The 22094-nt window shown below is 37.6% G+C and overlaps 2 protein-coding genes and 1 long non-coding RNA gene across 21 annotated transcripts in view; 1 reads left to right on the top strand and 2 right to left on the bottom strand.

The window, feature by feature from the left end:
- Positions 1-5972, bottom strand: part of LOC107271166 (calcium-transporting ATPase sarcoplasmic/endoplasmic reticulum type) — a 29171-nt gene extending 23199 nt beyond the window's left edge. The window contains exons 1-2 of one of the 2 annotated variants that reach the window (XM_015746827.2): positions 5776-5972; positions 494-688 (exon numbers count right to left, since the gene is read on the bottom strand). In XM_015746827.2, coding sequence (XP_015602313.1) covers positions 494-611 — 118 coding nt within the window. In that variant the 5' untranslated portion in view covers positions 612-688; positions 5776-5972. The remainder of the gene's footprint in view (positions 1-493; positions 689-5775) is intronic. The other variant, XM_015746828.2, reaches the window with a different exon arrangement.
- A 118-nt stretch (positions 5973-6090) lies between these two features.
- Positions 6091-11412, top strand: LOC107271170. Of its 7 annotated transcripts, none has more exons than XR_001538551.2 (7): positions 6091-6274; positions 6537-6666; positions 6762-7020; positions 7108-8264; positions 8399-8969; positions 9147-9285; positions 9363-11412. It is a non-coding gene; the product is annotated as an uncharacterized LOC107271170 (long non-coding RNA). The 7 variants fall into 7 exon arrangements; XR_001538554.2 differs by having other exon boundaries at positions 6537-7020; positions 7108-7773; positions 7965-8264; XR_001538552.2 differs by having other exon boundaries at positions 6537-7020; positions 7108-7884; positions 7965-8264.
- Positions 11413-13365: 1953 nt separating this feature from the next.
- Positions 13366-22073, bottom strand: LOC107271169 (pre-piRNA 3'-exonuclease trimmer). 12 transcript variants are annotated; one of them, XR_003060763.1, is made up of 14 exons: positions 21949-22073; positions 21404-21544; positions 21094-21328; positions 20729-21007; positions 20452-20656; positions 20277-20378; positions 20092-20205; positions 19902-19998; positions 19725-19824; positions 19549-19635; positions 19376-19464; positions 14575-14673; positions 13823-14007; positions 13366-13547 (listed from the first exon to the last, which is right to left on the bottom strand). XR_003060763.1 is itself a non-coding variant. In XM_025088369.1 (13 exons), the coding sequence occupies exons 1-12, from the start codon at positions 21532-21534 to the stop codon at positions 18340-18342; spliced, it is 1602 nt and encodes a 533-aa protein (XP_024944137.1). In that variant the 5' UTR covers positions 21535-21598; the 3' UTR covers positions 14613-14673; positions 18319-18339. The 12 variants fall into 12 exon arrangements, 6 of the variants coding, with proteins under 6 accessions (XP_024944136.1, XP_015602324.1, XP_024944137.1 ...); XR_003060765.1 differs by having other exon boundaries at positions 21953-22068; XR_003060764.1 differs by lacking the exon at positions 21949-22073 and adding an exon at positions 21605-21763.
- Positions 22074-22094: the final 21 nt, after the last annotated feature.

The following is a 22094-nucleotide window of genomic DNA, read 5'->3' as shown; positions in this document are numbered from 1 at the left end:
TTAGATTATTGATTTGGTATTATTTGACGTCTGTAACGCTGCTAAAATTGTACCAATTTCTTTTGTTTGTTTTTTTACCGATAAAACTTATAGTTACTTTATACTTGTGTCAACTGCCGATGTGCAGCTGTCAACATTAACTGGTACGCTTGAGCTGAACAGACCTATATATACTTGATAACACGTGGTTACGAAGCCACAATCATTGTGGTCGCCTGTTGAGTTTCACGGTGCGGTTTGAGGAATTACTGTCGCGGAAGTTGCGAGTTTCAGGGAGCGTGTTTATAATTGTGACGCAGGGGAACAACGTGACAGTAAAAAAAAAAAAGAGATGTCCATTGCTCTTGTAACGCGTCCGCTATAGCACGTGGAAACTATTTTCGTGTGGAACAATAGCCAAGTTAAACGGATTGCGAACCAACGTTATTGGAATTATTTAATAAAATATATATATATATATATATATATATATATATATAATGGCAAGACTCACCGTTGAGACCATATTTCTCCTGATTCCTCTTGACCTGGTCCGGGGACAATCCTTTCTCGGGATCAACGTTGAAGTAATTCACCACTTCCTCCACGGTTTTCGAATGGCCGTCCTCCATGATTATCTTCTTTTAATATATCGTAGCCAATAGTATTCCACTCAGCCGTTGTATGCGTTCATTCACAAAAACGATTCCTAAAAGCACAAAAGACACAGATTAGAGTAGAGTCGATCGATGCACGTGTTACTATTGTTAACTGCATGACGGAGCATATTGACGGGCAGTGATAACGATCGTTGACGAATTAGCATTGACGGATCACATCGAATTAATAATAACAAAGAGACAATTTTCCAAATCAATTATGAATAGATGCGATACATAGTTGTGAATTATTTATATGCTGATTAAAATTCACGACTACTAATATTAGAATTTCGATATTCAGTCTCGATGAAATTAGGCATTTCGTCACTGGACAGATTGCGTATACTTGTGTAACGTTATATGAATTGGCGGAGATTTTTTTTTCCGCGATTTTTTTTTGTTTTTGTATAGTCATTGACGTTGACGGTGACTATCCGTGTATTATTATCTTGAAGAAACGTAATAGTTTTATATATATGAACATTTAAAAGCATGTATCAACACCGTTAATCGTACTGTATAAATAGTCGTGTGTTAATTTATTTAATATTATATAAGGTTTAAGACGGCGAGATAGTCCAATTGTAAGAAATACGAAGATCAATGATATTTCTAATGTAACGCGATGGGTAACAGCTTTTTTTTAACACTGTGTACACATACGGAGAAGAGTGCGTTGGTAATTATACATACGTCGAGCCGTTTATTTTGAGCGAGGTGAATATTAATTGAGTTTCGTAAGACAAAGAGTTTAGAATGTAATTCGAAGCGAAATGACGACGAATCGCACGATATGAGAATGCATTAAGCAACTTTGAATCTAAATACACAACTTTTATATTTAAAAAGTTGATTGTAAAATAATACTTATAGAATAAATATGATTTCGAGATTTTTCTGTTTTCGACTCTTGTTTCAAAAAACGGTGGACGCACAAAAAATATCAAACTCGAAAAGAATCGTAGATAAGGCTAAAAGCCTTTATTCACGTCGCGACACAGATATTTCGCTTTTCTCTCCGATCTTCACTACCGTGTATTATATAAAACTATAAACCTAACTGTAATTTCACCATTGTCGGATTAGATGCAGTAAATAAATTTGAAAGGAAATGATAATACAGATAACAATAAAATGTGGATCGTATCTGAACAAATACCTTGAGTCATAAAAGAAAAATATTCTGGAAGCGTACCACGAGCTACGACTCAGCCGATGGACACGTGTCGCGCAATGAAAACATTCACGAAAAGCTGCATAATGAAATGTCGCTAACAAGATCGTCGTTTCACAAAGGAAACTATACGAGGAAGCCAATGTCAACGTCCTAAGCAGCAGAGCGTGAAAATAATGTGAAACAACACAGCATGGAGTACAAAGCGCCTACAGAAAAGGCGTCCGTAAACGAAGATTAGGTTATAATGAAGAAGTCACTAACCGAATCTCGAAAACTCTTTGACCGCGATGATAGCTCGAAGAGAATGGGCGAGAAACTCACCGTGAACGTAAACGGCCACTCGTAGACGTGTCACTAAGCAGTGGCGTTACGAACGGACTTGGCACGACAATGAGTAATTTAGGTTAGGATCGTACGAGCGTTGAAAATTATCGAAAAACGAGCACACGACGTCAATAACGAAAACAGCTTAGGATCGAGATACGTAACACAGAAATACTGAGGTTTTATCACAAGGCGAGACCACAAAAATCCACTATACACGTCATTTTCCACCGATATATTTCTTAACTGCTAACCAAACCTCCTCTTCCGTGAAACTGACACGGCGAACGGCAAATCATTGTGCACGTGCGCCGCCCTGCGGCGCGCGTTGCTACTGCAGCGCCACGGCCTTCCTGACTACGAACTCGACTACGAAATATTCTATACGGTGGAGACACTGTAGATTTTACCTATAGTCGAGACAATTATTTATCACCAAAGTGAAACCTAACCATGGAATTGTTTTAATTGATTTAACTAGGAATTTTCGAAAGCTTGCTTTTTATGGAGAGTACATATGTGCTCATGGAAAATATGTAAGGATCGAAAGATCAGAACATGTGGAGCGACGCTATTGGCTGGACTTGGTTTGCTGCTCGTGACGCACTCGGTTATTTTCAGGCTTCTGCTATGCTATTTCCTTGGCGCGTATTTTAAGACGACCAAAGGACATTACCGTATTGTTATATAACTGATGCTCGTAAAATTTGGAAAGTTTGAGAATCTTTGTTGCAAGTGAAATTATAAGACTTGCTACTGACAGTTACGCGAAGACGAAATTAATTGTTTGAGTACATTTTTTTAATGAAATTTTCTATTATTTTATTTCGCAAGGCTATTAGATCCCTTATTGTTTTCTCGGAGTAATTTTTATTTTGCTTTTATACAGCTTAGAAGCGCGCCTAATAATTTTTATATGCACACAGAGGTAACTTTCCGGCAACTTTGATGGTAAAGAAGTTTTTTAAACAGTTACGTTTTACTGCCCATATTGCGGGCTGCAAAAGCTCATAAATTTATTTCCGAACATCGTTGACGCGAAACTTTCTTGAATTCGGAAATTTCTCAACGATTATCATTTCTTTAAATTAAAAGGAAAGATCACTTTTCCTCGTTCCAATTAACTATTGTATTCCCAGTACAACAGTAGTACAGTAATGAACTTTCAATATTTCCAGTGCCCTCGAACGAGACGGCTGACTAACCTAAATTAATAATATTGCAATAAGCAAGCATGGTGACGAACATCCTTGCAAAGATTGCACACAATTTTTCTATTCGCTTTCGCAACAAAGTAAACCGACCTTAACATTTATCGCAACGATTGAACCTCCAATCGCGCTACAAGTAAAAAAATAATAAGTGACTAAGACTCCATGATCTCAGGAGAACAAAATAAATCCCAGGTAAAATTAAAATAAAACAATAATTTAAATCCCACCAAACTTGTTTCTCGCTGAACAAAGCATCATAACCAAAGTCAAAATTAAAAAGAAACTGTCTTACAGAAGCGACTAAATTCTCGATTAAAATCTTCGTGAAATTTCAAAAAGGTACAGTTACTTAAAAAAAAATATCTAACTTACGTAACGTCACCAACGCAGACAGAAGGAATCCGAATTGTGTTCGAAATGAGGAAAAAGCATATAAATAAGAAAAAAGTCACAAATAAACGCTAGGTCGGTAAGCCAGTCGGTGTAAGAATAAAGAGTAGTGCAAGAGTAAGAAACAAAAAGAATCAACGGCAACAGAATGGTGTGGATGCGGATGGAAAAGTAACAAGAAGAAGAGGTGGTTATTCGAGGTTAGAACGAAACGACAAGCACCTCACGAAAACTCACTACACAACCAGCCTGCCTCGGGGCTGGCGGTCGGTCAATCTGAACTGGAAATTTAGAAGCGACCCGAACCCGCCACCGTCTAACTTACTAAACGCCCGGGACGCGACTAGGCGGCCAAATCGCGCGTGCCCGAGCGGACACTTTTAGCACGGTCTCGAGACGACTTCCTAATTATTTTGGCAGGGTTGGTCGCAAGCAACTCTGCCAACTCAATCCCGACGAGTGGAAACGGCAGCATCCAGATGATCCTTGCGAGGATACTGCTTCCTTTTTTTTCTTTTATTTTCAAAAATAAATAATTTTTCATCACAACCCGCACCCGTTGAATGATTTCTGAGGATATTTCAGTTTTTTTTTTCAATTTTGAAATCTGAATTTTTTAGCACAATCGACAGCTTCTAACCTCACAGGGATTTTTAAGATTTAAAAAAATTCTAAATCTCCTTTTTGTGATTTAGCAGATTTATACTTTAATACTGACTTCAGCAATGGAATGCGTAATATGAAAAGGTATTTGGGATGGTAACTTTTATTGGGGAGTATATTATATTATTGTCTGCGATTATGCATGCTTGTGATACTTGTTTGAAGAGACCAGTGTAAAATGGCACAAGGGTTATAAAGATAGGGACCGTAAGTTGCGTTAGTTGGCAAACATATGGAGGTCGTGTTTGTATGTGACTTGTGTCCCATATAAATGAATGTTTGATGAAAAATAATGGCTGAAAGTAACTGCGTTGCTAAGGTGAAATAATGAAATTAAACAATATAAATAAATAAAGATGAGACAATTAATGATTCCTGGAATCTCACTCGCAACATATAAAATCTTAAAGCTACTACGTTTGAAAATTCCACGATGCACTGCGTTCAAAAAATACCAAAGATAAAATTCTCTAGAGCAAACTACCCCTTCCCAAGAAATCACCAAATAACAGTACTTGCTAAGCTAAACCACCCACTTGCTGGTGTTACGTAAATAAAAAAATTACCTCGTTCACAAAAAAATAAAATAATCACTCGGACCAAAGGTACACAACTAATAACTTGATAGGAAAAATGTTCAAAAAATAAAAAAAAAAAAAATTCCGTAAGGATCATCTCAGAAATTTCTAGTATGGTCCCAGCAGCCTCCGCACAAAATCCTTATGACATATAGAATATCTTAAGTAGCAAGGAAACAGATCTTTCTTTAGATTCGAGCATAACCCGTCAGACAATACGAATATGTCGCAGGTGGCTCCGGTGAAGCTACTATTTCTACCACGAGCTCCCTGATCAGCCATATTTTGGACCCTCGCTGAACGTCACTTTCAGTATCTTCTGCGATAATATCTATAAAAGCAATAAGGGTTGACATTGAAAAATTTGGTAAATCTTTCATCGTATATCAAATAAACGCGTATCCGATAATTCGCGAGTAGCATGAACACTGGGCTAACGTAATTATTTCTTAATCCATGTGAATAGTCCTGGTTGGATGGCGATTATTAATGAAATGTTGGCGAATCCTTATTGCCTCGATGTCACATCACTGTATACATGGTTTCATTAAATACATTTTGCTTTTCATGTACGAGTACTTCTTTTTTCCTCCCTTTGTTCCTTTGCGTTTCGTTCTTCCTCTTACGCAGATTCCATTCGAATTTTTTTATTCGTCTCCCATGGTTACCGCGTCATTGATTCGTTATCACTTCCGCGCGTCACAAATTCACTTATCGTTGTCGTTGCTTTGTACAATTATTTCATATTTTGCATTTCCGTCACCGTTGTCTCGGATATTGGGACTTACCAATTTCTTATTCAATTATATATATATGTGTGTATATATACTTTGCACCGGCACCGTTGTCCCGGTTACACTTATAAGCGGTATAAAAAAACGTACACACTGAGACGGCCCCAGATCCGTAATGCTACTCTTCTCTGAACATGATTGTTAATTTAAAAAAATTCAAACGGCAACGCCTGCGCTGCTGAACGAAACGGGGCGACGGGCTACGTCGAATTTCGCTTAAGTAGTCGTCGACGTCGCTACCTGGTGGTCGAGATGGGAACGAGGAAAAACTTGGCCGTAAGCCAGTCGTCCCGGCTGTTCCTACGTCTCTACGTTTAACCTCCAAAATCGAAATTTCGTCGGTTTGAAAGGCCAGAATACCCACATGCCGTTTATCTTCCGTCTTTTTGGTTGTCCGCGCAAAAAGTACCTGACTTTTATACCCTCGCCGAAATGACCGGTGGAGTAAATTAAATCGGTTTTTAACAGCAAAAATAGTGAGAACGAATATCCAGTGAGTATTTTCCTGATAATATAATTCAGTTACGATACCCAACGTTTCTGTATGCAACACGGATAATCCCTCAGGTTAAACGTGATGCATAGTAAACTAATTATTTACCAGGATCAAAGGATCAGCGTGTCCCTTAATCGACACGTGGTTGTAATACCTGATTAAGTTAGTGCTCGTATAAAACTGACAGTTTTCCCTTTGTAGAATCTAATCTGCTCAGCTGATGTGTTTAGGAAATATTACGTTTCAAAAATACCTACAGGTAGGAAATGCAGCTTAAAAAGTGTCAGGCAAATAATTCATAAACCAATGAAGTACCAACGGTGTACACCTAAAGATGGCATCCTGCCTGATTAAAGAACTAAGAACCAGGAAGTCATACTTGAAAGAGGGTAAAACGCCAGTACACCTATATTTCTCTTTACGTTCCACGCCTACGTAAATGTTACACGTACACGTCAAGAAGATGTTTCTTCCTTCCTATCAGAAGTTAAGCACGACCCTGCTTCTACGCACGGCATACGCACGTGCGTTGTGCTACACGTGTGCACGATGCGGTATGATATATAGGTATACCTCTGAGGACTGATTCAAGACGGTTTACAAGCACAGAAAGCACGGTTAATGCTCCTATTTACTATCTCTCTGGCCGCTTTCTAAATGCATCTAATACGCAACACGTTGCTCTTGCTTGTCTGTACTTACATTTTGGTCCAATAATTTTGTCGAAGTCCCTACAATTTTTGGTACGTAAAATTACAAATTTTTTCAAGATCAAAATCCTATATTTACACGATTCAAAGATGCGTGGTTTTTTTAAATTTATTTTTTAGATTGTAACAGAGCTACACCTTCACCTTCCTCCAGCGAGGCCTCGATGGACTTGCAAACTCCTTAAGGAAAATAAATTGTGCCTTTAAACGAGAAAGCTGTCACGTGACTGGTCAAAGGTTATGCGTGACTTGGAAGCTGAAGCTTTTTTTTTCATTCGTGAAAGCTCGCTATACGTTACTACATTTGGATCAAGTGACGCGAAGCCGACGCGTTAACCACTCGTCACGGGCTTACAGTGCGTAAAAATATTACAAAAGATTGGCAGACTTTCACACAAGACCGATCTAGCGGCGTTCATAAATAGATCGCGTGCCGTGGAAGCTTCCGCGAGTGTTTCACTCTTGCGATGAAAGCCGAAAGTCTTGTCTAGCCTGGGCGGAGAGGGGGATGGACCCCTACAGAGCATAATTGCAAGATGGCCGCCGCCAGTAGGCCATGAGCTTGCGACGAATTTATGAAATTTCTATGCTCATGGCTCACCCAATAATTTTTGGCCACTATCAGCAACTCATTATGAGTTACAGAAATAGACGCTGTTATTTCATCGTTTATTTCGACTACAGTTCAAAGCTTGTGGATATTTTTACACGAGCCATGAGGTGTTATATAAAAGTCAGGCAAAAACTTGGCATTATTAATGTCCACGGAATTATCAGGAGATCGATGTATGTAAATTGACGTGAAGTATGACAGCCACGCGTGAAAATACGAACGCCGTCATCTTGATTCTAGATAAAAAACGTTAAAAGAGCAAGTTCGAAATGATAAATAATCACGTAATGGCAGTGTTTATGAGTCACAATGAAAATTGATTGAAAAATGAAATTAAACAATCTGTATGTCCATTGGTTTGCAGATAATTGTAGTAAAACGTCAACACCTTTTGAGTAACCATCAACTCTAAAACATACAACATGCGCCATTTCGACACTTCAAACATCCCAGGCATTCAAACTGATTCTCGTACATCCACTACGATGAGTATAATCAAATATTCTGTTAACACACGTCAAAAAGATATGATAATCATGAATCATATAGTGACACTTTTTGAATAACCAGAAAGAATCAAAAGTTGTCAATCCTTTCACAAGAAAAGCTATAAAACTTAAAGATATTGCCTGCTAGAAGTGCCTGAAACAAACACAAATACCTGGTAAGAAAGTGGAATAGAAAATTTTTAACAGATCATCTCCTAGTTTCAAATCAAAATAACACTGGTATCAGAGCCTTGTATGTACAGTGATAAAAATGTATTGATGTGCCTAAAAAGAAAATTTTTGTTGACAGCTACCTGTTGGAAAATAAAGAAAAGTTGTCGTAGACAATTATTCTTATTTTATGGATAATCATTATGCAGCATCTAACTATCATCAAAGGCAATGAGACTAACGAATCTCCAAGTGTAGTAGTAACTATGGATGCGCCAAGACCAAAAGCTATTAAAGTGCTAAACAGTTGCCGGCTGGCAGATGCGCATACGAGCGGTTATAGCATGCCGCGTGTCCCTATATATTTTTAGTCAGCAGGGATGATAATACGAAATTAGAACGGCACGGCCTTTGTAAGAAGAAGCGTCATTAGTTGTCCGTGCTGAGAGCACGTTGTGATCCGTCGCTGTCCCTGGGAGGCATTATTGTTGCCAACGTCGAGAATAGATGGAAGACGGGCTTCGTTCGTCTTCGGTATTCCCAGTTTATTTGCACGGGTTTTCACCAGTGACGTCACTGGAGAACAACTGTCGTGTCAAAGCGAGGCCAAAGGTAACGTTTGTGAAGTAGGAGTCAAAGAGTGGTTCACAAACGAGTCCAGAGAGAAACATCGAGAGACAAAGATGATAGACAAAGACACGAAGCATGCGGTGCGCCTGCTTGGAGGTTGAATTTTACAAATAACACAACATTTTTGTGGTTTGAAACTTCAAAGAGGGTTTGCACGAGGAGAACTTATATTTGGCTAATAAAATTAACTGGAGTATCATGTTGAAGATTTTGAGTGATAAAATAAAATTCACCAGTACGTTTTTCTTTCTTCATAGGTTGACGAGTGAAAACTGGTATTTGGATCTTGGATAGGTTTGATAACAATAACCAAGTCGTGGGAAACTGGTTGAGAGATCACTTAAATTTTCCAGCATAACGTCTCGGGACATTTGGCCCGTTTCCAGCTTGTAGCAGGTATAAAGATGAAATTTCGACATGTTTATTTTTACTGTAAACGCATAGTGCAACTGTACCTTAGTGTCTTAAAATAGTTGAATCTTTGCAGCGTGCTGATGACTCTGGCAAGTAGAAGAAAAAAAGGGAGAAAAGTCAAAAAGAATATCCACCATGAAAGCACTAACGATGGTGCCTTTAAAGCACACTATGCAAGAAAGTATCCGGAAGCTACAAGCATATCGCCACATCCGTCAGCCATTCAAAGAGCAAATGTACCAAGCGTATACACTAATGACTCCAGCAATAAATCTCACAGTGCTTTGGTTGGCCATCAGTCGCGCGGCATCGGTTTCAAACTAAAAGATATTCGCCATGAATGAAGGAAAGTCAAATAAAAGGAAGTAAAAAGTTTGAAAATAATAAACAGTCGTCATCAAAGGAAACGAACTAAGGCTCATGGAGTGATATGAGATCACATACATACATAACACATAACATAATAAACGCAGAGACGTATGAAACGGTTGAATAATTTTTGGCATACAATATGGCGAATGTAAAATGTCCAATCTCAAATCTTGGATCTCGCGTAGAGCGGTTAGAGTCGGTCGAAACGGATTCTCAATTTTATTTATCATAGACGGGAGGTAAGACCCGGGCCCGGGCATACCTGAATCTATTCTTCAACCAGTCTAACGCTTGGATTCTCAAGTAAAAATAAAAGTCTGATAATTAAATGAAATCCACGAATATATCCAATGATCACAAAGTGTTCAGGCATCGAGTTGAGTTGATCTATAAAAACTTAAAACACTGGCACAGCAAGTGTTGCCTCTTAGCCCTCGCCAAGGAATCATGTACCTGAATTTTATTTGGATTTTAAATAATCTGCAAATTTAGACCAATGTGTATAAGCAGTCCTTGTTAGCTGCATTAAGAAACTAATTCGCAAGTAAGCTGAGTAATTTGCGATGTGCTTTAGTCTTACATTAGAGAGCCGATCTAGCGACCTCACTAAAAATACTTGGGTCCAATCAACGGCCAACTGGGCCAGTGAAGTAATCATGGCTCAACGTCCCAAATATAGTCTAACGTCTGCATAACGAACTACGATACTTGGCATGACAAGAAGAGCCAGCATAATAGCGTCTGTCACCACGAATCCCCAATGACATACCAGTTCGAGCATTAGGGATGGTTTGCTATATTTGGGACGACATATCGTCCGATCCGTGAAGTTTAATTGGCGGACAATTATAATTTCTAGAGGATTATCCTCGTCCTCGTATTCTTCTTCCTGGTGAATACCCAGAATGCATAACCAGTGAAGTAAACCAAGAGCGAGTACAGTGAGCGATGCCGACGATCTCAATTAACCTTTGGAGGACCGGAAAACCTCGAAGTCCATATACGATACGCGAATAAGCCACTGGAAAAAAATAATCCTATAATAATTTTTATAAAATTATAAGAAATGACTGGTCCGACCACTGAACGTAAATTTTGAATTTAATATTCGCCAAAAATTTTCGTATGCTTGAAAATCATTTGGCAGAATCGAGGGACAAAGTTTTCGTTCAGAAAATTCGCATCAGTCATGTCGAAACGTTGCGCGAAAATAGTCGCAAGGATGCTGCGAGGTCGAATTTTGTCGTGATCCGCAACTGATGACGAGATATTTGGCGAAGTAGATGATTTTTTATTGAATTTTAATTTATTCTTTTAATTCGATTATTCTGGCACCCTCGACCCTCGCTTTGATTCCATCGTCCTGCTGTTTCTAAGCTATGCACAATATTAGGGATGTCGAGACTTTGAGGATCTACAGATGAAGAAGCAATAAATAAAAAATATGACGGGCATCTTAAAGACAGGCGAGATAGTCCTTTTCCATTATTTTTCATTTTGTCAGGGCGTCGACGTCGCTACTCACAAGTTCTCTATCTGACGTTCTTAATTATGTAATGGTTGTGTTTTAATAAGAAACTTCACGTGGATGGTCCGTGCCAAGGATATACCTATAGCCGTCGAAAAGGTACAGAAATAGAGACATTGTTGTAGTTTCTAGTGGGCACTACCTAGAGAAATCCTCGAAAGCAACGACCTAGAGAAATATAGGGCATAGGTCCGATCTTAACAAATAAAGAAAGAGCCCTTGGTTTCCCTTTTTTTTTCATCCCGTCCATCACCATCCACCTTCGTTTGGACCAGAGCTTGCACCATTCTAATAGTCTGTCCCGTTGACAGTCGAAGTTGGTATTTTAGGTTCGACAAATTTTCAGTCGCCGACCAATATCAAGAAGCTAACCCAGCCGTGACACAGTTGAAGAAAAACTTGTAAGAAAAGAAAAAGATAGAATTCCAAAATTGCACTTGATGAAACGGGGGCTGATTTTATCAGCGACAAAAGTATAGTCCCGTTCACTGTCAATGCCAACCGCAGGTAACGTTAGTACTCGAGCGATACATTGTACTTTTGGCACATGGTATAGTCGAGCGTTGGGATATATTTTGAAACGTCGTGGTTTCCCGCGTTATAATGGGTAAGCTTTTGAACAAGATTAATGTGCTCGGAAGTGTGATATATATATACGAATTTACGGGGGCGGCACCAGTCGGTATATTTTTAAGTTTCTCTAGGTGTCGCAGTACTCCATTCGCTTTTGTCGCAAATTCTCAGCTCCACGTGCGAGTCGCAGGCACGTTAAAAGCACCGGACGCAAGTATTTGACCGCTAATCGGGCTACTATAAAAAGCACGGCCAATGCCGAGTGACGAAACGCGACCCTTTCGAATGCATCGTTACGTGACTTCAAATAGTAAAAAAATTGTACAAAAGATTATTTAACCATAAGAATAATTTCGCAGCGAGCTTTTACGTGTACTTTCATACATATTATACGTACGTAATAGCGAGAAGGAAGAAAGGCTCTGGCCTCTAAAAGAAATAACGCGTATCACCCGCTGACTAAGGAATTCAATTCGGCGCATCGGTTGAGCTTTCGCGCAAGCTTCGAGGCAGGAAGAACTTGCGGGTAGATGCAGCGACAGCTGTGCGCTTTTTCCATGGCAAATCGTGTGCACGATGAATCCTTGAAGTCAAGCTATTATGGCTGGTCAAGCCTACACTCTAGGCCAGGGGCTAGGCTAGTCTATTTCTGTTGTTCAGCTTATGGACAAAAATAGGTTCCTACAGAGGGTTTTCGGGAGGTGAAATACAAGGAGGAAAAGAAGAAGAAGAAGACGAAGTCAGATGTAAGTGGATGAGTACAGTAAGGAATTGCCATGAGACTTGGACAAACCAGATGGAAATATGAAGGAGCAACAGAAAAAAAAGCTGCTTCTAACAGATCCATAAATATGAAAACTACAACTAAGAATAATAAAATCGTTATAAAATAATCTAATGGTAATTAACCAAATTAATGACTACCCTAGCTTAATCGCTCATAAAACCATAACATATTTCCCGCGTCTGTTTGCTATTCCGTATAGAAAAAACGAAAACCAAATAACCATTGATTACGTCACTAAGCCTACGTCACGAGGTTCTCCCAGCGTTGTTCATGGACTCCAGCGGTATTGAGGAAGGAAAGAAAACACTCCAGACGAAACGCAAGGCCGAAGGAAGTCTTCGTCGAGCTTCCCGTATAAGAGTATTACGCCAGGTCGTTATGTCGTAGCCAACCCAGTTCCCGGCGATGGCTCGAGAAGCAACCGTCGGCCCCAAAACCCGAATTCTATGTCTCCGTGAGCTCAGGATCGCGATGTGGAGATGGTGGCTGACTACCTTCGCTCGCCCCACCTGCCATGACGCTCACCACCAGCTCGGTAGAGACGCGTCCGATGCTCGTCCCCTACGCCCACACGAATTGCTGCGTTATTTCGAGTATTTTGGCCTTGAGCTGCGGCCAGATAAAACTTTTGAAATATCGGGGAAGGCGCCGCGGGTACGTCCGCTCGGAGACACCTTAGCCACCGTACTCTAGCATCGTCATTGCGTTCTGCTTCGCTTCGCAGAGACGAGGTCGAGCTTATCTAATATCCTAATATCTATACAGGCTGATGCGTTTAGGAATTAATGACGTAGACAGTAGCTCTGACGCAAGAGTCCTTTTCTATTTTCTTTCCCAAATCACATCCAAGCCCGCCAGTGGGTCTTCTTCAGCGTTTCGGTGAAATTATTATCTCCTGGAGCAGCTGCGACATGGGGCAAGGATATGCCATCTCGTACCCGGGATTCTTGAGCAGGCTTCGTCCGGGACGGTGGTGCTGCGACCCTGCCGAGTTATTTTAACGTTCTCGAGATTTTCTACGAAGCGTATAGCCGTTGCACGTGAACGGTCCTTAGCATTAGAAATTATAATGTCGGAGAATACATTGTGAAGAGAATTGACAGTTCTTGGAGATGCGAGAAAATTTCGTGTACCAGTTGATATATGGATAATTGAGAGTGCATCTTTCTTGTTCCAATGTAATTTCCTTCTATCTTTTTCCTCTTCAAAGAAAATCCTTTGCCAAGAGAATTATACTCGTCTCTTAAAAACAAATTTACCAGCATGGTTCCATGAAGACGCAAGGCGAGGCGCAATCCCACGGATCCTCTTTAAATCTTCATTTCGCTTTACGCCTGTTTCGCAACGTTTACGCGTTACGGTTTATCCTCATTGGAGCGATGACTTTTCCAGGTTACGATGTAGCATCCATGCGACCATTCCGCCAGAGATCACGAGGCCGCTCCTAAAAGAGATAATTTTTTTTTAAATGTATATAAGAATCTTTATAGACTACTAAACGGAGTTTAAAAAGTTACTCGTAAATGTTTGCTTAAACGAAGGAATATTTTTTTGAAAATTCGTTTTATATCACTTGTTACTCATAGATCGCGATTTGTTACACGCACGGTGAGTAACCGACTAATGGAAAGTTTATTAGTTCGGTATAACGTCTTTTGGCGATCGGTCCAAAGGAACTTTTTGAAAATCGCTCAACCGGAACGACCCCAACCCCCCGATACTTGTATTTTTTGCCTGTCTATTTTGACAGTGATGCTTAGTGAGTCGTTTTTTTGAACTTGTAAACAAGTTCCCACTGCACGCACGTGACTGAAGTTATACCACCATAAACCTCAGAATAATCATCGTTTCACGTTTTGCATGAAAGCAAAAAAAACGGAAGTGAAATAACGAAAAAATTGAATAAAAAAAGAAAGTCAAAACGTAATATATTCTCTACGAGTCACGGATGACGATCGACTCCTTCGCTTAAAATGTTTGAGTTGCGTAATGAAAATTTTGAAAAACTTACCAAAACAAAATTCTCATGGTGGGTGAATGTTTTAGCAGACTGTAGGGTGACACTCGTAGTTCCTTATGAGACCGGAAGTGTTTGAGAATATTATGAGCGCTGTAAAAAAAAAAATTAAAAAAAAAATGAATAAAAACGTTGAAACGGAAAACAGAAAATTCGAAGACGTTCTCGAGAAGAAAATAGAGAATGAAGAAATTACGAAATAAAATTTTTTTGCGACACGTGTCGTCCAATTTTAAATTTGCATTGTCTCGATCACGCTCGCAAATTCAATTTGAAATATTTCGAATATTTCGTACAGTTTTTTCTCTGCATTCATTTTCTTGCATCTTTAATATCTTTTTCTTTTTTTTTTTCTTTCTCCCCATTTTATGTAAGACCAAGTCACTACGCACAAGACTTGCGTGAAATTCCGGTCATCCGCAAGGAGATTCTCCTTTGATCTGGAGGAATGCCAATGACGTAAAAAATCTACAATAGTATCGATAATATACGATCCCCGTGATATCTGCAAGAGGGAATTACGTAAGTTTACGAAGCATACACGAAAACATGTACTTAGTAGCAAAGCGTAATGGTAATTTATTTTGAGGTTAGGTTAGGCTAAGTTCGGCTTTTTTGGAGTGTGTAGATGGTGAGGGAGGCCGGATATTTTTTCGTAAAAATATGTATAAATGACGTTCTTTGTTACGAGTACAGTGTCTCTTTTTTTTCAGACAAATTTTATATATAATAATGTAAGTGAGATATTTTGTTACGTGAAAATTTTACGCTTGACGAGACATTTTACCGAGGTTTTTTTTGCATAATGATAAATTTCAATTGTTTTTCCTGGAACCGCCCCAAGATTTTAGGAATTCACGAGGACTGCGCAAAATGCATTTGGATCGCTTGTGCGTCGGCCGCGAGATGCAACTTCGAAAATTGCATTATCTTCTAGATCGTTATTTTTCGGAAAATTGTCATGAAAAACGTAGATTGTCGGAATAAGAATGACGTTGGGAAAAGAATAAAGATTTTTGAAAAAAAATAATAGCGAGACAGTTTTTGTCTCTTTAGTAGTTTTACATCTACGAAAGTAATTGCAATTTTTTGCAATCGGCTAATTTACGTCAACTTGGACAGGCCGCGATGCTTGCTCAAATTTTGAATGATAAATAAATGGACTTCCATTAGAACGGATATCGTTGGAATATAATAATTATTTAGTTTGGCAAGATTTGCAAAATAAGAAGAGAAATTAGCTCGCGAAAGATTTCCTAGAAATAATTGACCATGAGAAATTCAAAATTTTTAGTATTTATCACCAGTACAAAAATTTCATTTCGAATCTCTATGCTGCAGGAATTCAAAGATTTTTCAGTTCCTTAATTAAAGGTTCATTGACTTTTCGAGTTTACCAACTGGTCGAGTTTTGATAGCTGTGCTTAACAGCAATACTAAACAGAGACAAGCAGAGAGTTTGTGATTTTAGCGTCGGTTGTATAATAATGTTGTAACAGGATGAAAATACGTACTTGGAGTGGAAGTTCATACAGTGTGGCCAAATAAATAAATCGTTGCCCACTGATTGTAGCACACTGAAGAATCATCGAGAGAAAATACGAAAAAATTCATACGTGACTAAAAAGTCTAAATTACGAATTTTGAAAATTACCAAATAAATTTTCAGTGTATATGTAAAAAAATAAGTATATATATATATAACACAATTTTCAATCGATTTCTCAAGGCAACGATATCGTTCGTTAATAATATCCAATAATCTCATAAATCAGTCTGGTTTATAATAAACGCGTTTTATGAAGATACTGTATAGCAAATTTTTGATATAACTATTATAACACTGACTCAACCTTGAAAATTATGATATTTCAGATTTCACAAACAGAATTCTACGAAGATCGCTTAATCAACTTAACGGCGAATATTCTGGAAATCTTTAATAAAAAATGCAAAAATTTTTGGGAAAACATAACACACGTGGGTTATGACGTAAAACTATATGCAAGTATCGTGCGTAAAATCGATACTCAAATTCTCACGTGTCTGACATTTCGACAATCTTTGACTCATACATGAAAAATTCTTGTAATTCGAAAGCCTCGTGAACTTGAAGGATTCTTGAGGTTAATAATAATAAAAACTTTGATTACTCCCGTGCCGATACGTAATCGAATCGTTTGGTACGCAATCAAAGTAACAATGGAAAAATATATAGGTCAGAGATTTGACTGATATCAGACATCGACATGAAAATTATCTTGAAATCTTAATCAACGTTTCTCTCATCTCGTCGTATACACAGTTTTTGAATTCTCACTTGTTTTTTGAAAAATTTTTCAAAACGGGCTATATTTCCCTGAGATACGTATTTTCCTCGAAATGAAATCGTAGGAGTTGGGCTGAGTGTTTGCTACGTCGTCATTCGGTGATCTCAGGTTGTTCACCTCTGGAAGTATTTTAGGAGGGTTACGACTCTGATAAGAAGATTCAAGTTTCTGGTAAACGACTATTTTAGTGTAAGTCATCGAGAAAAATATATGTAAATTTAGTAAAATTGCCAAAAAACATATTTATTTTCTGACAGATACGCCTCGAAATGATTGTACTATTTTGTAACTAGTTAAAAAATAAATATTACGCTTGTCACGAAAATACTATGATTCAAGATATTTTTGAATGTTATAAAAAACTGTCTGAAATGCAATAACCATAACCCATGAAGAGATTTTTAATGTCACAGGGGTCGGAATATTCATACGGAATGGTAATTATTTAAAATGACGTACATTAATATTACAATTCATAAATACGACGATGAATACATCATTGCCCTTGGATGGCATCCAAAATGGTTCTGCCTTGCTCCGCTGCCTCTTTAAACTAAAATACCAACTGCGTATTTATTAGCTAATTATATTTGCTCAGTGCGTAGGGGAGAACGCAAAATGCAAACGCAAATGCCTCGCACTTGCGTGGAATCTGTCACACCTGCTAAGAATATGCCTTGGGTATGTTTTCGGAAAGATTCAAAAACGAGAATTAAATCTGAGCAAAACAAGCGTATTGAAAAAATGATGAAATACAACAATAACATTCACAGAATTGTTCCATTGGAACGTAACTAGACGGTTGGGAATTTAAAAAAAAATTGTAAAATTCATCAAAAATCATATCTAGGCCTAAACTACAGAATTTCGTGACCCAAGCGTAAAAAAGAACTTTTAAAAGGGACAAAGGTTTTATGGCTATTCCAATTTTAACGCACCTACATTTTACCTATTATGTTAACCCAAATGCTACGACCAAACGGTGAACTTAAAACCCATGAATTACATGTGTTTCTTGTCAGGCTGACAAGCTGCAGCAAAAACATTTGCGTCCGATGACAGCGCGATGAAAACTTGTTTGACTTCAGTCGGTCCTAACACTCAATTAGCTTTCATACTTATGAATTCGCAAAGTTCCATATATCTTAACGCCTGATGAGACTATGTACCAAAGGAAAATTTTTCACGTTGGTATAATTAGCTTCGCCGATGGAAAGAGTTTATTGCGCTAGAAAATTCATAGCTGATTATAAATCTTGAACGGCATCATCAATTATAGTAATCACGGCGAAACGATCCGTTCAGTTTGCCATTTGGCCGACTGAGACTGAAGGTAGAAAACTATTTGTAAAATTGCCAGGCAATGGAGGATTGTGTGTAGTAATAGGAGATACAAAACGAGGCTCACGGCTCCGTTTTATTTGGATCGTCAATCCTTAGAACATGGGGTGCTGTCCATCGTGTTTCCCTCGATAGAAATCCTCTCCTAGATATTTTAATTGAAATTAGATAGATGTTGGATCTAAATTTATTGATACGTCAGTCAATATACTCGCCACGTGAATGACTGTGATCACCGAGTGATTGGGACTCGGATATCTCAAATGTACATATTGGGAGCCAGTTTCCTGTTTCTTCATTGCGTCATTGCAACTGATTCTTCTGGAAACTTCTAGAAAGTTATATTCTTTGTTTACTGCTGTAGAAGATCAATTGGAACGTTGATGAACGATAGGATTTGTTGTTGAATGATATTGATAAATATTGGAAATGTTTGATCACTTTGATTTGCATGATATTGCTCAATGCCACTTATATGAAGTAGCTTTTGAAACATGATGATTAATTTGAACTAAATATCCATGTACAAATGTATTGAAAAAAGAGGCTAGCTTGATAGTCTTGCTAGATATAGCCTGTTTGACTAATGCTCGATGATAGACCCCTTTGAAGATTCGATATCTTTAAAGTGCCGTTATCTCAGTGACTGCCCGAAGAGGGGCGGGATCGTTGTAAAACGTATAATTTATAACCGAGTGCCAAATTAGAATCGAGAACGGAAGCTGACGAGGGTACTGTTATGTGTCTATTTCATCGTTAGAGAATGAATGAATGAAATATAAAGGAAATGGAGAGATCACGTAAAAATCATGAAACACTTAAACGATTTACAAAGATAGAAAAGACGAAGAGCCGCGGAATGGTATTTCAGGAACTATCGTATAATTCGACTATTTTTAAACCACAAAAGCAAACACGCGAAGCGCGTAATGGCATTGTTGATAACTATAGTACTAGTGTATGTAGTATTTGAAGTCAGAATTTGGTCCATAGAAAACTGTTAATATTTATCATTGAAAATTGCTTATATCATCAACCATTCACCAGCTTGTATGCGCCTGTTGTTTGTCATGATTGAATCATGTACATATGTACAAATATAATATATATATATATATACAAACCTGCTTTGATTTGATACAGCTATCACTGCGCGTTCAGGTGTACATAATTTCACGTCCATGGCTCCATATGTAGAAAACGTCTCAGCAATCTCAAACCGAAATAAGAAAATTTCGTCTAAATCATTGTCTAATAAATTAAGTTAAATTGTTCAAGTTTACTTTGTCAAACTTACTTCTGATATATTTAGAGCTTCTCGTCCCAGGGATTGAACATGAAGCCATTTTATTCTTTTCTGTTCTGGATCAGGTCCATCTAGCTTCTAAGAAATTTATAATGTGTGTTTAATGACCGCAGTATATTAAGATAGTCTTGTATGAACATTTAACTTAATGTATGCTATACTCTTACCATGTGTGTAACGATACCTCGCATTACGTTCACGCAATTCGCATAGTTCTTTACGCCAGACATTATTTCGATATTCGTTAGAGGCCTTAAGTCGGAGCCCCTGTGTTATAAATACATTGTTTTAATGTTGCAATCTGATAGACATTGAGTAGTACGTATTTCGAATTATTGACTCACTTGCCCAATGAATTTACGGCAAACAGATGTGCCAGTCTAATAAAACAGAACCCAGCACAGTAAGAATCCCATCCAGCTTCGTGATACTTCTCTTTGTCTGAAAGAATAGTTGGTGGGAGTAAGAACAATGTTTAAAGTGCATAGGATTGTAGTGAATAGGATTGATTGAAGGAATTCAATTGAATATCACCTGCTACTGTTTTTTCTTTTAACTCGATGAATGGTGACTGTAAAGTCGAATGCCTTCCTTTTCCATCTTTGAAATGTGTATATAACACACTGAGTGCATTCAATTTCCATAATACTGAAATATATATTTTTCTAATTATTATATGAGAACAAATAAATCCATTCGTGGATAAGTTATTGGGATACCTTCTTTGTCTACAAGATTCTTCATTTCGTAACTAATGAACTTTGTATCGTATATTGTGGGAAATAGTTGGTGGATGTTTTTTTTGAACTCACTATATCTTTCTAAAATCATATTAGTAATATGAATGTTTATTACAGCTTCTTGTAAGATTTGTTATGTATTGAGACTGCTTACTTGGTAATGGTTTGTAAAACTGATGGTGCATAAGCATGAGATCTAGAAGAACATTATGACCTACTATCGGTTTCTTCAAATTAATTAAAAGTTTAAATACTTTTGAAAATCCAATATAATAATCTAGAAACACCTGTTCTATGTTATGTTCTTCTTTTTCTTGTAGGCTAATACGAACATCTTTTTCCACTTTTAGTACAGTGACCTACAAGGAATGTGAAGTGTATTACATATTATATGTGCCATACTGTCTTATTTTTACGTTTTTGAAAAATACCTTCCTATCTCCTGCATACGTCCATATATTGGGAAATTGATTTCTCAATTCCTTCTGCAGAAGGTATTGTAGAATTGGTGTTGATGTATGTATCACTATAGGATCTTTTGGATTAGTTTGTAGCCATTCAAAGATTTGGAAACTGTGTACTTTGAGTTCATTTTCATCTTTATATGACAGAAATTGTTCTTCGTAACATAAATTTGAATTTGTTTTCAATTGGTTACATAACTCTGCTTCATCAATCTCATTGAGATATGAGATACCCTCATAGAAACACTGAAAATAATATATTCACATTAAAAATATAAGAAAATTCCTCACATTAATTATTTGAATAAGAGTTGAATAAATAATTGATATACCTTGTTAAAGTCAAACTCATAACTGCATAGAAATTCTATTGCAGCTGCCTGACAGGTAAACTGTCTATTCTTTGTAGGAATAGATCTGGGTACGAGAAAAAAATTGAAGGATTCCGCAGTGTATTTATTCTCATCACGCACATAATGAAATGCAGTGAGACCAAACTGTATTCCTATAAAACGCTCCAGATTTGCCTTCAATCTAACATAACGTTTTTCCATTGTATCAAATAAACTGAAAAAACAGTATAAAAGAAATAACTGAAGCATGTATACAAATATACAGTTTCTCTTGATTCAAAAAGCTAACCTATACTGGACGCCTTCACCAGCGTGCAGGCCACTAAACTCCAAATCGACCCCAAAAAAAGTTGCATTCTTCAAGGCATTCTCCACTTTTGGATATAATTGTTGAAAATTATTAGCTGTTACTTCGTTCATACTTATTTCCCTAAATAACAATACATAAAATCAATTTAACGTTTCTCTCGCAAATAGACTCACAACGTACCAGTATCCTTTCAGAAACCATCAATCGGTAAAGGAGAACAAAGATCTTTGCAAAGACATGACAAAACCCTTTCTCTTCTTATTACAAGGTAAGCAATATTAATGACGAATACCACCACATTCTTAAAAATATTGTTAATCAACAAATCGAATAATACATCCGAACGAAATTAAATTTCCAATTTTCATTCTTCAGTTACAAGAAAATAAAGCCCACCGTTATTATCATCCTCGAATTAATAAACTTTCGATCGATATTAATCATTAAATAAATCCAGCTCCGATCTATGCATGATTATCATTATTAGCGTATAATTTAAATTATCTTCATACGCTACTAATTACCTACGTAATTAAATCAACTTATAAAGACACGGTTGCACATATTATGCTTCCTGTATCCATACTGAAAGCAGTTTCTTCCTTTTAACCACAGATCAACTCTCTCTGGCAATGAACTTGGCCAGTTGGATGTTAGTATATTCCAGTGT

The sequence above is a fragment of the Cephus cinctus genome, unplaced genomic scaffold (genome assembly GCF_000341935.2).
Source record: "Cephus cinctus unplaced genomic scaffold, Ccin1 Ccin1_scaffold0921, whole genome shotgun sequence".
NCBI lineage: Eukaryota > Metazoa > Arthropoda > Insecta > Hymenoptera > Cephidae > Cephus > Cephus cinctus.
The sequence above is the reverse complement of the archived record's forward strand: the minus strand, read 5'-3'. Positions and strand labels throughout refer to the sequence as shown.